The following is a 15,606-nucleotide window of genomic DNA, read 5'->3' on the forward strand; positions in this document are numbered from 1 at the left end:
GGTCAGAATTGACCTGTTCGTCTATTTGTGATTTCGCCGGGATTAAAAATATTCGCGGTTTAATGGAAATTTTGAGTTTTATTTAACACATATGTTGTGGCCTATTTCACCCACTAAATATTACCGGATGACCATCAAAATTGGAAGGCTTCTGCCCAGCCCTAAGCTCTAGGCCGATGCTAACTTCCGCTTTGATTGGTCTATAATTGCGGCCTGTAGAGCAACTGCAAAATCAGGATTTTTTTCAGTTTTTGGTCCATTTCAACCCTAAATATTATGCGATCATCTCCAAAAGAAATAGGGTTCTATTCTGACCCTAGCCCCACCTCCATTCTAAATTTCGTGAAGATAGGACCATAATTGCGAAATGTAGAGTGATTACAAATTAACATGGACAGACGGACGGACCATACATAGCTGGATCGACTCAGCTCGGCGAGATAGGAAGAACCATATATACTTTCCTATGTGGGAAACCAATATTTCGTGGTGTTACATAATGTTAATATTTACCCTATTTTTATATCCTCTACCACTGTAGGCAGAGTATATTGTGTATGTCATTCCGTTTGTAACACATCGAAATATTCATTTTAGACTCCAAAAAGCATATATATTCTTCATCAGCATAAAATTCTATGCCGATTTAGCCGTCCGTCTGTCCGTCAGTGAAAATCACCTTAGCTTCCGAAGAAAAAATCCAAATTATTCAAATTCTCCTATTGCAAATAATAATTACTTTTTATCAAATTCCCTATTTGACTATCAGTATTTTATCAATTTTTCAAAGACAAGAAAAAAAACCCCCAATAGTTTTCTATCAACTATTGAAGAGCTCCACGCTTTGCCGAATGTTCTCTTCATTTAGAATTACACAAATTGTGAAATATTTATTACTCATTTGGGTATGTCGCCAACAAAAATACATTTGTGGTTGGGTATTTTTCTCACCGACTCTCTTCGAGAACATTTGTCGGGTATAAAAGGCCACAACATTGCTATGGCAAACCAGTCTACTGCGAACCTCGAATAACGCAACGACCAACACCAACTAATGTTAGTTCGGAGCTAAAACGGTACAAATTTCAACATTCGCCAACAAATCTAAGCAAGTGGCTTTGTTAGTCAACACCGAAATACTCCAACACACACAACCAAAAACAACAACAAATTCTACAAAATGGCTCAAATGGTGCAGATGACCACAGAACAATTGCAACAACTCATCGAAGCTGTTCGCATTTCGGCTGCCAATAGCGCTGCCCAGGCTGCTGAAACTGTCCAAACAAAATCCAAGGGAAGTTTCAGCAACTGTCCCTCCCGTTTCGGTGGCCAACGTGATCATGAAGCCGTTGAAGAATTCATAACCTCAATTGTAACGTACAAGGAAATCGAATGTATCAGTGATGAGGACGCCTTGAAGGGCATTTCTTTGCTCTTCTATGGTCTGGCATCGACTTGGTGGCAGGGTGTTCGCAAAGAGGCTAAATCATGGAATGATGTTTTGGCCTTGATCCGTGACCATTTCTCTCCCACCAAACCGGCCTATCAAATCTACATGGAAATCTTCGAAAAGAAACAAGAGGATTCTGTTGCCATTGATACTTTCGTGTGCCAGAAAAGGGCCCTGTTGGCTCAATTGCCTGATGGTAGACATGACGAGGAGACTGAAATCGATTTGGTATATGGTCTCTTGAATATCAAATACCGCAAGCATATTGCTCGCCATGACATCAAAACGTTCCGTGAGCTTTTGGAGAAGGGTCGCATCATTGAACATAATATGATGGAAGATGAAGCTGAACAAACGGGACCAGTACGTGGCTCCAAGGGCACAAAACGTTGTACGTATTGCAATTTCCGTGGCCATACCACGGAGCAGTGTCGTAAACGAAAATCGGCTGAAGACAACTAAAACAACAACAAACACAATACCAGTGATGTCATACACCAGAATGGAAAAACTCTACAATATTTAAAAAGTAACTAATCTATAATTAATTTCCAAGAGAGTTGGTAGTGACATCACATTTTCTAAAGAGCAGTTATAATTCGTTGTTCCTCTCCCAAACGAGTTATGGCTGCCTCTTCATTTCACACAAACACATTAATAGGTTTCTCTTGGTTTATATATTTAAAATTCCCTTAACATATCTCATTGGTTTTATTGGACATTGAGGGCTCTCAATTATATAGAATTGAGAGCACTCTTTGAACTCTTAAATCAAATTGATTTGTTAGGGCCGATTTTAGGTATCTAAACTGGGAGTTCACCTGCACCATTACTAGGTTAAGGCTAATTTTAAGTTGCCTTCCTCCAACACGCTGTGTTTCTACAAACCGGCTTTACAGGCTATGAACGCCTGGACCTCATCGAACAGAAAAATAGATTTTTAATCTATTATTGCACAACATTCAATGAATTATTATTCATTTATGAAACGCATTGCCGGGTATTTTGTGGGCTTTATTAATAAGCATTTGTTTTTGAACTTTATTAAAGCTATTTCAAGCTGCCGATTGTGAAGGCTTAACAGTTAAGGAAGAAATTCCTTAGCTGTTGGCCTTTACAAAGGCGAGGCTTGAGAATAGTTTGGATATAGTTGCGAAAATTAAGTTATTAACTATAAAGTCTATTAAACTACCCACCCGTTGTACTCAGGGGCTTACGAGAGTTGGACTGGAGTTTTAAATAGTAACATTTTGAAATTATCTAACATTTCGAAAAGAAGAAATTAAGATTTCAATTTTTATCCTCCTTCTAGGGGGTAGAAATTTGGAATTGAAGAATTTTTTCCTTTGTAATGTATGACAATTTTCTAATGTGGAAATTTATTTCTCCACCACAACTCAAATATCTTTTGAATGCAACAAAAACCCCCGTTGCTTTAAAACATTTTGGAAATATTCTGGTATTTTTGCCTCAAAGAAATGAAGTTTTCTCTTTTATTAGGCGGTCTATTCTTGAAATTTTTAACCTAACAAATTCTTCTCTCACGGGAGGGATTTGTTAGGTTGACTATGGAGGGAATTGCACCAACTTTTAAAAGAATTACCTAAGGACTTTGTGGTGAAAAGTGGATGAAATTTTTCTTAATGATTTGAAGTGGCAAAAACCTTTTTTCGCATTGGCGAAAAAAAACTTTTTACAAACGAACAACAATTAACGTTAAATATTGTACAACAATGGCTACGCTGTCGCCATTCGTACAATTGGCACGTCAACCCAAATTGCATTAAGACTTTAGTAAAGATCTTACAATTTGTTGAAAAGACACGCCAACCACACAAATTTTTCTTCGGATTAAGTGCATCGCAACATCGGGCTAGCAACTAACCTCCAATTTAGCAACTGGCTACCTTAATCCATATCACCAATATACAACAACTGGAGTTATTTTTTTTATAAATTAAGGCATTTCAGGATAAAGTAACAGCATAAATAAATTATTCAAAACAAAAAAAAAAAAAAACCTCGCAAATGATGAGCCAATCGGAGGTTATTAATGGCTCCTATCAACATCATTTGCGGGGTTTAAATATTATCCAACATTATATTTAATCTGTATACTTTTGTAATTGCATTGATTTATATTTTTTAAACTCTGGTTTATTTTTTTAGTTTAAAGCATTGTTTTTATATTCTACTATTTTATGGTTATGGAAAGACTGTTGTATTTAGATGTTAAGTAAAACAACAAGATGTTAAAAAAAACAGTTTAAATACAAAAACAAACATAATAATAGCAATGCTATTTAAAAACTAAACCTTACATTGTGTTTTTACTTTTATGTGGGGAATATTTTGGAAAACAAAAATGAGTAAAGGGCAGTAATTGAATTCTCGAACCTTTTTTTGCGGTTGTCTAGAAAATTCAGTAAAATTAAAAAGCAAATCTTCATTTCAAATTCATCCAATAAGGAAGAAAAGACCTTCCGGTAAAAATTAACTCCATAGGAAGTTTAATTCGATGAATTTTTCCCTCTGAAATAGGTCATTGAAAGAACTAAGACGTCTCCATTACAGATTTTTAAAAATGAAGAACATATCAGAACATATATTAATGTCAGATGAGCATATATTTAACAGGTGGAAGTTCTATCATGGACACATAAAAGTATGGACAAAAATTCTCTCTCATATCTCATTAGTTTTGAATGCCAAAAAAGACAAAATTTTAAACGCAAAATGGTCAGGCTTTATCCCTTTTTTGTTGTTTTTATAAAAACAACGTTTGTTTATTACTTCCTTACCCCCTGGTAAACATTACCAAAACAAGCCACACTGTTCCAAAATTTTAAATAATTAATAAACATATGATTCATTGATAAGCTGATAACCGAAAAAGAAAATTGTTGCTGTTGTTGTTTGATTATTTGTTTGTAATTTTTAGGCTCAAAAACCGCTAGATTTTTCGGAAAATTCCTAAATATACTACACCATTGCTTAAAAGTAACATAGGCTATATTAATTTTTGGAATTCCACGTGAAACTATAACTTTAGCATCAGAATCGGAGGTACCTCCAAAAATGTAAATTGTGACTGAATTTGGTAAAAAAATAAAATTTGCAAAATTATATTAAAATCGTTTCAGTTTTTGATAAAACTCCAATATATATTACCGGCCGATTTCACATATTTGATGCACCTAACACCATATGAATGTCCGATTCCAATGAAACTCGAAATGAGTAAGGGAATTCGGTACAAAAATAAATTTGACAAGTGATCTTGAAATTGGTTCGGATTTTAGTATAGCTCTCATATATATTTTCGACCGTTTTCAAATATTTGATGCACCAAAAACTATATGTATGCCGAATTTCAATGAAATTGAGATTATGTGACTGAATTCGGTCTACAAATTACGAATATTGAAATCGGTTCAGATTTGAATATAGCTCCTATATACAGTATCTGCAACTCTTATACAGGGTGAGATGAAAAAACTGCAACCAAATTCAGACTGCTGTCGTATCTAAGCCACTCGTTCGACAGCTGTTAAAAATATTCCAGTGACAGCTCATTATATTGTTTAAAAGCGTTCAAAACCATTTTGGTGAGAATTTTCCCGAAAAATAGTTATTTGTGATGGAATTCAAACGTGATAGTGTGATTTCTTTATATTTGGCTGGAAAACCACAAGTGGCTATCGTTAGAGCTCTCCAGCATTTAAATCTGAACAAATCTTTTGTGTCTCGTACCATCGCTCGTTACCGTGATATTGGTAGCGTAGCCCGAAAAGGTTCGAAAAGTAAAGAAGAACCCGCGTCGCAGTGGCCGAAAAATGGCTCATGAGCTAAACATATTGCAATATTCCATGAGCTCGGGGTAAAGCTATTGAAATTCCAAAAAGTGCAAGAACTTACACCGCAACAGAAAGAAAATAGACTCAAAAGAGCTAAAGAGTTGCTTCGCTTGGCCGAAAGTGGTGATGTGAAAACATTCGTTGTCCATCAGTTTTTAAACAAACAAAATGATCGTGTTTACTTGCCAAAGAGGTCAGGTCAGAAAATGTGCACCTTCGATTGGCCAACAGAACTCCAGCGCCGGCCATGGTGAATATTATCGCGAAAATAAATGCCAAATATTATCGCTAAAATATTCTGGAGGGTGTATTAAAGCCTTGGGCACGCAAACATTTTGGCCGCAGACCTTGGACATTCCATCCAATAATGGCTACAAAATGAGGATTTCCGCTTCATTTCCAGCGCAAAATGGCCACCAAAATCTCCGGATGCCAATCCGTTGGACTCTTGTGTCTGGAGTATTGTGGAAAGCAAGGTTGGCACTAAAAAATACCAAAGTGTCGAACACCCCAAGCAAGCGCTTCGCCGGGAATGGTCCAAAATACCGCAGAGCAACATTCGGACAGTGCGTAACGATTTCATTGCCCGTTTGAAGGCAGTAATTCGTGCCAAAGGTGACCAATTCGAAGAAATCTAAACTTATTTGATGCTATTCCGACCTTTTTTGCTTTCATTCAATAAAATTAAAAAAAAAAAAAATATGTGAAAATTATGACGTTTAATTTTGTTGATTTATGTCAAATTTCAATGAAGTTGGGAATGTGCGTCGGAATTTGGTGTAAAACTGAATTTTGTCAAATTATGTTGAAATCGTTTCAGTTTTTGATATTAGAAACATATACCCACCACGCCTATTCAATAGTATTAGACTAACAGTGAAAAAGTCTAAATTAAATTGTGTAGAATTTAATTTAAGCTATGATTATTACGTTGTAGGTTCAGCAGTATGGTTACCTCAAATTCCTTTAATAGCAACTGAAAGGCCGTTCAACTTTAAAAGAATGCAGCTTCCTGTAGGCTTGGAATTTGCTAAGACAATTAATAAAGCACAAGGAGAAACTCTTCGTGTATGGTACCTCTCGATAAACGGTATTTCGACGACTTTTGGCAAATTTTTCAATGGAATTATCACAAAATTTTTATTTGAATTTTCGTTGGCTTTCCGGAAATGTATGTATTTTCCTAATCCAAACGGGTAAATTGATAGAAAATAGGAATATTTTATGTTAAAACAATGAACCTTTTATGTACAAAAATATATGCCAATCACAGAATTACTATGCAGTTATTTTCTCAACCAATTGTTTAAATGTCGCTGCCGTTCCAGAATCGGGTAGCTCTGTTAGCACCGAACGTGTCGTACCATTTAGAACACTGACGCGCGGATCTATTGGCACTGTGCCCAGATGTGGAACACCTGACATTTTGGCCAATTCAACTCCACCTTCTGATGAGAAAATATTCGTACAATTTGTGCAGTGGGGACAGACAAAACCACTCATATTTTCAACAATTCCCAATATAGCTATGCCAGTCTTTTTACAGAAGGTTATCTCTTTGCGAACATCGTCTAACGCAACACCCTGGGGTGTGGTAACAATTATCGCTCCATCGCAACGAACTTCACGCATACATTCCATAACGGTGATATGTTCATCCGAAGTGCCAGGTGGTGTGTCAATGATTAAATAGTCCAACTCATCCCATTTTACATCGGTAAGGAATTGTTTGATCATCATTGTCTTTTTGGGTCCCCGCCAAATGACCGGATCATTGCGATTTTTCAACAAGAAACCAATGGACATGACAGCTAAGCTCTTGCTGTCATCCGTGTAAATTGGCACCCAACCCTCGTCACATTGATAGATATCACGACCTTCCAGGCCCAAGAGATATGGAACTGAGGGACCGCACAGATCAATGTCCAATAGGCCAACCTGTTGATAGTGAAATTGATTACTGGAAATGCAAGACATGAGTGCCAATATTTTGTTTTGTTTCCGTGTAAGGCGGCACTTGACGAAATCATATTTGCCAACATACCTTTAGGCCAGCTTCTCTTAAGGCCAATGCCAACTGTGTGCTGACGGTGGACTTGCCGACGCCACCCTTTCCCGAAAGAACCAATATTACATGTTTTACTTTATCCAACATCTTTGCTGGAGTCTAGTTCTGGAACAGCTGAAGTATTCAATACAGGAGCCTATGTGGGCTAGTTCACTTTGTCTCATATGAACAATTCGTTCAAAGCGCTCAGTTAGTGAACAAGGAACATCGTAACGCAATTAAAGTTTTATGATATTTCTGTGTGACGATACGAAATTTTATTCTTTAAATTAAATAAAATTTAAAGTTCTAAAAAAAAAAAAAATTTAAAGTTCTGTATTAATGGTACAATAATTGCAAGTTAGGGCAGGTTGAATAAATTAAAAAAACACAACCCTGAAGCTAGACTCTTAACTTCAAATTCACAATTAGCAAATGCAACAGGTTTTTTATTTGAAATTGCGAAAATTAATATTCAATGTTCTGCCACCGGAGCTAAAACCCATTATGAAATACAAATACCAATTTTTAGACAAATCCGTGAAAATATGTGGCAAAAATAATCAAAATACTGAATATCGGAAGGTATCGTTATTTGGCGGCTATACCGACCGATATATCTCATTTTCAATACCAACCATCCTAGACACAATACAAATTGTTGTGCCAAATTCAAATAATGTGGGCTGTATCGTGATTTGAACAGAAAGACTTTATGGGGTCTACGACGAATATTTTCAAACAGAATGAGGGTATAAAAATGGATCTCTGTACCTGAGCAAGGTTAGGTTAGGTTAAAGGATGCGTGGATGTCTAAAACCAACCACTCCACTGGGAGACCTACTGGCCCATTGTGTTCATCCTATTTAGAGATGAAGAAGTCCAATGTAAAAAGAAAATAAGACAGAAGGGAAAGTTAGAAAGAATAGAGGAAGAAGCGAAGAGGATGAAATTGTATCCACGTTGTGATCAGCGTGTTATCTTTAGACATTTAAATCTTCTGGCTAATTGAAGCATCACTGCTGGCTCGGCTTCAGAATTTGTTTACCCAGTAGCCTCTGTCTGACTCTATAAACAGTTGGACAGTGGCAGAGTCAGTGCTCCACCTACCCGGTTTCTTCCTCGTCCTGACAGAGTCTGCAGTATTCAGTATCGTAACTAAAGTAAACTTTTCCGGAGCATACCGGATACCTTTATTGTATATTTAGGGCAAGTAGATTCAGGTCTTGAACCCGGACTTCTGGTTAAAATATTCGGGTACCCAGGAACGTCCCCAAAGAAAAATACTTTCCCGGAAACAAAAAAAGAGAGTTATTACTAAACTAAAGTTGTTTCCAGTTCGACGAGCAAAACCACTGAGCCAAAAGTTCATTTCCCCAGCTTTAGACAATCTTCCAACAAAAACACAAAAACTTGATTGTACAAAATTCCAAGACTTCAGAGAATTAAAAAATATTATGTAGCATTGAGATATCAGCTGGGAGTCGTGAACTTGAGCAACGTCTTCACTGTGACGCTAGTCACCACAACTATAGAAAAACCTGAAGAGATACATTTAATGGGCTTATTCAAGACATTTAGTGCTGTCAAACTCTCCATACTGTTTGAGAACGTTAACCAAGTTTGAAACATTGAATAGGAGGACTTAACCTCCACCATAATTCAAAGAAACCCTTTATAAATAAATGTAAATGGATTCGGTATTCGAACGTGTTCCATTTAAACTGAGATAGATTGGAGAAGGCAGTTAAAGTTTTCTAAATACCATAAAGAAGACGGTAACATCATATGGGTACTATACAACAACGTAAACCTACATGGACCATTAGCCACTAAAGTGAATTCGAGTATTAAATGGCAAATTTGAAACTATTACAAAAATAATCAGAATTCCAAATATCGGGAGGAACCGTTATATGAGGGCTATAGGCAAACGTGAACATACATAGACAATGTTCGACCATCAAAGCTAGAACCCATTGCGAACTACAAATACCAAAATTTCAGATAAATCTTTTAGAAAGGTTGGCTTAAATAGTTGATTTTCAATACCAATCATCCTAGACAAATGCAAACTATGTGGGCGACAGATATTCTTTAAAAACGACTTCACGTCGACTATTATATCGACAATGATAATAGCAATCATTCATCGCTTTTGACAAAAAACGACAACTCTAATACAGTTATTGTCGTCTCGATTACATTTTGCGACGACGACAACATTTATATATTATATATTTATTAAACAGAATCCCTACCTCCTTTTTTAGCATGGATATATTATAGGAAATGAGTACTTACCAAATCATCAAAAGTACAAACAAACTGTTGTTCTAATTTTAGTAAACTTGGTTTGAATTTGTATTTAAATCTTCTCGTAATTTTTTTAACCAATTAAGAGTATGAATTTGTCATTCTTCGCCAGAAAAAACCTTCATCACAAAATAAGTAAGTCTTTCCCAATTGGAATTGCAAAACTAAAACAGATGTTTTTGAAAAATTAAATTTATTAAAGTTTACAAGTTATTTGTGTACAAAAAGAATATGAAAGGATTTGAGAATTCTAAAATCGGATAAATAACAAAAAAAAAAAAAAAAAACAACAAAAAATATGAAAATATCAAATTAACATTGGAGATACCAATTTTCATTTTAAAAACAAAAAATGACACAGATTTCAGTGGTTTACGAAATTGAATTGAAAGAAAATTAAAAACAAAAAAATATTGTTAACATGTATTAGAACAATAAATTATACATTTGTACAAATTTTTAAAACTAGAACTATATTTACTTGAGTATTTACATATTTAAATGTATATATAAAGTTGGTAATAGTAGTAGTAGTATTTATTTAAAGCCTGAATATTTTTGTTGCACTCAGTCAGTTTGTATCATTTAAACATAAGAGATTTTGTGACATTGCGTATCATTTGTAGACGTACCACGGCGTTGTACCTTAAACATTATTTAGTTTTATGTTTTTTTCGTACGCGACCATCGGCCTCAACTACACTGGTGTGAAGAAGCAAAGGAGAGGCAGTTCTCAATTCTCGCTCAGTTAATATAGTTTTTTCATTTTCAGTATCATGTTGAATGGAACTTTGTTTGGGATGACTCTTTTTGGTTGTATTTTTATGTTCACTCCTGAATGACTTTGAATGTTTAACTTTTTCTTCGTTGTTTTTATTGGATTCCTTCTTTTCAGTTTTGGTATAAAAACTTAGACTGGGTATTGTTGTTAGCTCAGTTGCCATTTTATGGTTTTCTGTGTTTATGGTTGGTAGTGCTAAAGCACTTTCGAATTTTTTGCTGGCCTCGTTTGCCGATAACGAAGAACTAGGTTTTTCATTTTTCGCTGACTTTTTCGTTTTGGAGATTTTTTGTTCCGAGTTTTTATTCCTCTCTTTGGAACGGGTTTGCTCAGTTTTAGTTGTCTTTGATTTGGAATCTTTGCATTTATTTTCATCTATTTTATGACTTGTTTTGCTAACCAAGGAGGATTTGTCCTTTGGTTTATCCTCCGATGTTAAGGCATTTGACCTCTTAAGGTCATCATCACTGGGTGTATCTGATTTTTCAGGTTTCTGGGTTTTATCATTCGATTTTTGGGTTTCTTCTTCAATTTTCCTTTTGGATCTTTTAAGCTCATTATCGCTGGGTGTGGCTGATCGGTCTCTTTTGTTGGCTTTTACATTTGTATGGAGGAGTTTTTTATCATCGTCTGATTTTATTATGGCATCATCTTCCGTAGTTTTTCTCTTTGGCCTTTTAAGCTCATTATCACTGGGCGTGGCCGATCGTTCTCTTTTACTGGTTTTTCTATTTGTGTGAAGTTTATTTTGTTCACTAGATGTGGTGCAATGTCCCCTTTCCGGTTTTTTCTCGTCTGATTTCATAGAATCTTCCGCAACTTTTCTTCTTGGCCTTTTAAGCTCACTATCACTAGGTGTAGCCGATCGTTCCCTTTTACTGGCTTCATCATCTGATTTCGAAGTATCTTCGGCAAATTTTCTTTTTGGTCTTTTAAGTTCATTATCACTGGAAGTATCACTTTTCACTTTCTTTTGTTCTGTATCACTAGACGTGCCAGAACGTTCTCGTTTCTGATTGTTTTCTGTTCTTCTTGTCAATGAAGGATTTTCTTCACTTGGCTTGGATCCTAAATTCATATTGGTTGTGGTTTCCAATTTAGTTTTCTCGTCACCATTACTTGAGGTGGATCTAGTTACAAAAGGATTTCGTACGACCTTTGATGTCGGTGACTTGACCGCTTCCTTTAGTGTTATAGCAAGGTGTGATCTTTCATTGAAATCTCGTTTTATTTTGGGAATTTTAAATTTACTCTCCTTGGCGTGGTTTTTGTCATTGGCGACAACATCAGCGGAAATGGGTTTTTGAGAAATTTCTTTAGGATTCAGTTCTTTTGACTTCTTTGAGTTTATGGGCGATTTCAGTTTTTCTTTGTCCTTAACTGCCAGGGCTGCAATATCAATTGTGGACGAGGCAATATAGCTATCTAAAGTTGGTGCTGGATTTAGCTCGGGTAAATTATTTGTCGTATCAACTTGATTATTTTGTAAGACTCCACTTGAATCGGCCTTGTCTTGACCAGTTTTGCGAGTATCATTTATTGGTGTCCGGTCCTGTGAAGAGGATACTTCTTGTTCGGAGGGTGACATCATTGGATTTGTAGGGAGATTATTTTTATCAGCAGGATTTACTGGGGCGCATGATGAAGAGACATATAATGAGTCCGCGGATGTGAATTGTATCATTTCTTCGTGGCTAAAAAGGTAAACTGGTATTGGCGAATTATTCGATGGTATCTCATTCGAATTTGTTTCGTTGCTGTTGGTCATACGATTTGATGTTTGAATCTCAATTTCTTGTCCAACATGACGATGATATTCCATTGCCATCTGTTTTGATGTTTCAACCTCATGTTCTTGTCCAACAGGACGTTGACATTCCAATGAAGGGGTGGGATATCCAGGACTTGAATTAGCAGGGGACAGCTGGTTACTGTTCGAGTCATTTACAGGAACATATTTGCCACTTGTCGTGTCATCTTGTGGTGATTTCTCTAAGTTATTAGTTTCCCCATTAGAATCCAAAATATTGGAACTGGAAGTGTTAGCTTCCAGAAAACTATCAATGGGAGATATACATTGATTCCGTTGAACGTGACTATCATTTGTTAGCACCCCAGTTCTTTGCAATAAAGATGAATTGGAATCAAGTGATGTCATATACGACTCACTACTGCAGGGCGAGACACTTATAACTTCAACCATTGAATTAAAGGTAAGAGTTTTGGAGATGCCATTTTGCGATTTTCCCGTTGACAGGCAAGATTTCAGCATTTTATTTCCATGGCTATCATCATTTGGGGCAGGAACGGTATCTACCATTACTGTTGGTGACCAAGTCGTAGATCTATCCTCCTCCAAAATATAATTGTCTTTGCGATGGTAGTAATGATTTTCATCTTCAGAATCATCTACAGCATTTGGGTCAACCAACTCGGTTGGAGACCATGTTGTCGCTCTGTTTGCATTATTAAATTGCTCCAAGAGCAGATTTGATTTATGCGACGGATGGTAGAGAGTTTCTGGGTTGGTGTCATTTCCATTATTTGTTTTTTGCTGTTCCTCGCATTGCGCCTGTTCTGCTGGTGGTGGATATTCTTTGTCCTCGAGATTATGTTTTGCATTGATGTACTCATCGATTTCGAGGCGTTTTAAAAGCACATGACATGGCTTTGTAATTGAATCGTATGGCAGAGATACCCCTAATTTCTCGTTGTTCTCTAATGAATCCATCTCCTGGCCCGAGCTGTTTTCTGTCGACTGAGATAAATACTCCTTTTCCTTTGTGGTATTTTGATTATCTTCACCAGATGTTATTCCATTTGTAGTGTCCATTGGCAACAGAGGAATATCATTTAGATTTAATATTAAATCATTCATAGGCATGTTTAGCGAAGGCGAAGATTCTGTTTCATTTGATAATTGTGGCCTTAAAACTATGTTTTCCGTAACAATGACTTTGTTGGCGGCTGAAGTTTGTGGTCTCTCCAGGGATAGTTCAAAATCCTGAACCGAGGCATATGATTGCACCTTACTTATAATTAGAGGGGAATTATATTGGTCACTACGCCGATCGTTATTGTCTATTGTATTCTCCGGACTATCCTCAAAATTCAAAATTGTATTTTTTCGAATATTCCATTGAGTTTTCTGAGGATCGTCCTTCTCGGGGCTCTTTTGGCCATCCATTTCACGTTGTATTTCATTGATTACAGTGTTTTCAATCACACTATGCATATCGGATGCTCCCATTTGAGGGTTGTTATGGTTATCATTTTTCGTAATGCTTTCTGGTTCTTGAGTTTTGGTTGCTTGTTCTTTGGCCAACATATCCTCCAATGTTTCCAAAATCTCCTCATGTTCTGTCGTTTCGATAGGATTGTTCAAAATGGTTGTGGTGTCGGGAGAAGATAAACGTTGAGCAATAACTGCCACAATATTTTCCTCAGACATTTGTGGGGATATTTGCTCGACGATTTTATCGGTTTGGAGCACAGCATTCTCGACCAGATCTTTAACTATGGGTTTCTTTTTTGTAGCATTGGATGATTTTTTTGTCTTTCTTTTCAATCCAGTTTCAGTTGGAGCTGACATTTTTATCGAATCAGAAAAACCCTGAACATCAGCCACTGAATCCGAATCGGATTGCTTGGGACATTTCGTTAGACTCTGAGCTAAACGTGCCGAATGTCTTAACGAAGTGGTTTGCTTTGCATCCATTTCCGAATCAGTTGTTTGTTCAGAATTTCTTGTTCTACGTTTTAAGGCTGGCTGGCAGGTAATGGTTTTGCGTCTCTCTCGTACTGGCCTCCTCTTGGCTTCAAATTCAGAATCAGTGGTTTGATCTAAATCATTGTTGTTGGCATTGCATAACGTATGTCTTCTTTGGCGCGTAGATCTTGTATTAGTTGTTGGTCTTTTGTTAGCGACCTTCTCCGGAGACAGAGACTTTGTTGGTTTACGATTTCTAGTTTTCCTTTGTGCTAAAGGAACTTGATCCAAGTCCGAGGATTCTTTTTCATTTTCAGACGTGCTGTGTAAATATGAATTAACTGCCGATTTTGTAGGACTTTCAGGTACTACAAATGTTGGTTTATTTGCCTTCATCGTTTGAAGTTCTGGTTCATGTTGGACTTCATTATCTGGCTTTGCTGTTATGTTAAATAGACCCCTTTTTGGTGAACTAGGCATTGCGGGTGGAAATTCTTTTAGCTGACCCTTGCTGATAAATTTATTTGAAGTTTCCACACTTCTCGTTTGTTTGTGTTTCGATGGCTCTGTCTCTTCCTTTTCCTCTTCAAAGTCCGTTACATTTCCCCTTAAGTTCATACGTTCCAACTGTTTCATTGTTTCACTCTGCTCCATTTGGAATTGTTCACGTTTTTGTTGTTTCTCCTGTTTGCGTCGCTGTTTCTCTTTCATTTTTTCCAAAGCTTTCAGCTCCAATTTTCTTCGTTGTTTCTGTAATATCTCATTGTACATAATATTACGTTGGCGTTCTAATTCCAACATTTCTTCGTGGCTCTTCACCCCCACTCCGTAATGATTTGTCAATTTATCATCGTACCAGGCGCCATTAAATGTTCCCGTCGAGGCAACATCTAAATGGTCGCTGATTTCATTTCTGAGAAAACGTTGATACGATCCTTCGTCCCATGTGTTGTCTTCCGCTAAATGTTGGCGTGGTGGGTTTGTTGATTCATTTTGAATTTGTGCTGCCAGATATCTATTGAATTCGGCATGATCGGAAATTGTGGAACGTCGTAACTTAAGGCGATTCAATCTCTTTTTGCAACGATGGCCTTCTGTGGCAAGACGTGATGGGGGCAGAGTTCGTTTCCCAGTTGTGAAATTAAATGGCATCGTTGAATAAGCATGAGATCCAATGCCCGACATTCGATTGGATATTGATGGACGTCGTTCAAAAATATTGCCGTATAACGAGTTGGGTCCAGTTCTATGGTCTGGGGAAGAGAGTAAAATACACAAAATTAATTCTACTATTTTTTTTCCAAATTAATCGAAGACCGAGTCATAGTCGCATATTTATTAGGAAAACGTTAAAGAAGACTATCTAAGCCACAATTTGGTATTTTTAAGAATATTTTCTCGAGGGCTATCACGTCTTCCAGGGTGACTTTTCAAGGATTTTAT

General features: G+C 36.7%; 4 protein-coding genes across 4 annotated transcripts in view; 2 read left to right on the plus strand and 2 right to left on the minus strand.

The window, feature by feature from the left end:
- Positions 1–15,606, plus strand: part of LOC101900197 (pyroglutamyl-peptidase 1) — a 353,702-nt gene that overhangs the window by 222,610 nt on the left and 115,486 nt on the right. The gene's annotated exons all lie outside the window — the stretch shown is intronic.
- LOC101900721 (activity-regulated cytoskeleton associated protein 1-like) lies at positions 995–3,473 on the plus strand. Its single transcript, XM_005181467.4, has one exon. The coding sequence runs from the start codon at positions 1,181–1,183 to the stop codon at positions 1,913–1,915; it is 735 nt and encodes a 244-aa protein (XP_005181524.2). The 5' UTR covers positions 995–1,180; the 3' UTR covers positions 1,916–3,473.
- LOC101900545 (cytosolic Fe-S cluster assembly factor NUBP2 homolog) lies at positions 6,557–7,512 on the minus strand. Its single transcript, XM_005181466.4, has 2 exons — positions 7,355–7,512; positions 6,557–7,248 (listed from the first exon to the last, which is right to left on the minus strand). Exons 1-2 carry the CDS (start codon positions 7,463–7,465, stop codon positions 6,589–6,591), a joined length of 771 nt encoding a protein of 256 aa, XP_005181523.1. The 5' UTR covers positions 7,466–7,512; the 3' UTR covers positions 6,557–6,588.
- Positions 9,848–15,606, minus strand: part of LOC101901079 (uncharacterized) — a 95,318-nt gene continuing 89,559 nt past the window's right edge. Inside the window, exon 12 of the mRNA XM_011293359.3 lies at positions 9,848–15,416. Coding sequence (XP_011291661.2) covers positions 10,327–15,416 — 5,090 coding nt within the window. The 3' untranslated portion in view covers positions 9,848–10,326. The remainder of the gene's footprint in view (positions 15,417–15,606) is intronic.

The sequence above is a fragment of the Musca domestica genome, unplaced genomic scaffold, assembly GCF_030504385.1.
Source record: "Musca domestica strain aabys unplaced genomic scaffold, Musca_domestica.polishedcontigs.V.1.1 6, whole genome shotgun sequence".
NCBI lineage: Eukaryota > Metazoa > Arthropoda > Insecta > Diptera > Muscidae > Musca > Musca domestica.

Bases quoted from the DNA above. Each gene is read 5' to 3' on its own strand.
- LOC101900545 (XM_005181466.4), bottom strand. From the start codon at position 7,465: ATGTTGGATAAAGTAAAACATGTAATATTGGTTCTTTCGGGAAAGGGT. The intron at 7,249-7,354 runs GTATGTTGGCAA...CACTATCAACAG, and splicing joins TAAGAGAAGCTGGCCTAAAG to GTTGGCCTATTGGACATTGA.
- LOC101900721 (XM_005181467.4), top strand. From the start codon at position 1,181: ATGGCTCAAATGGTGCAGATGACCACAGAACAATTGCAACAACTCATC.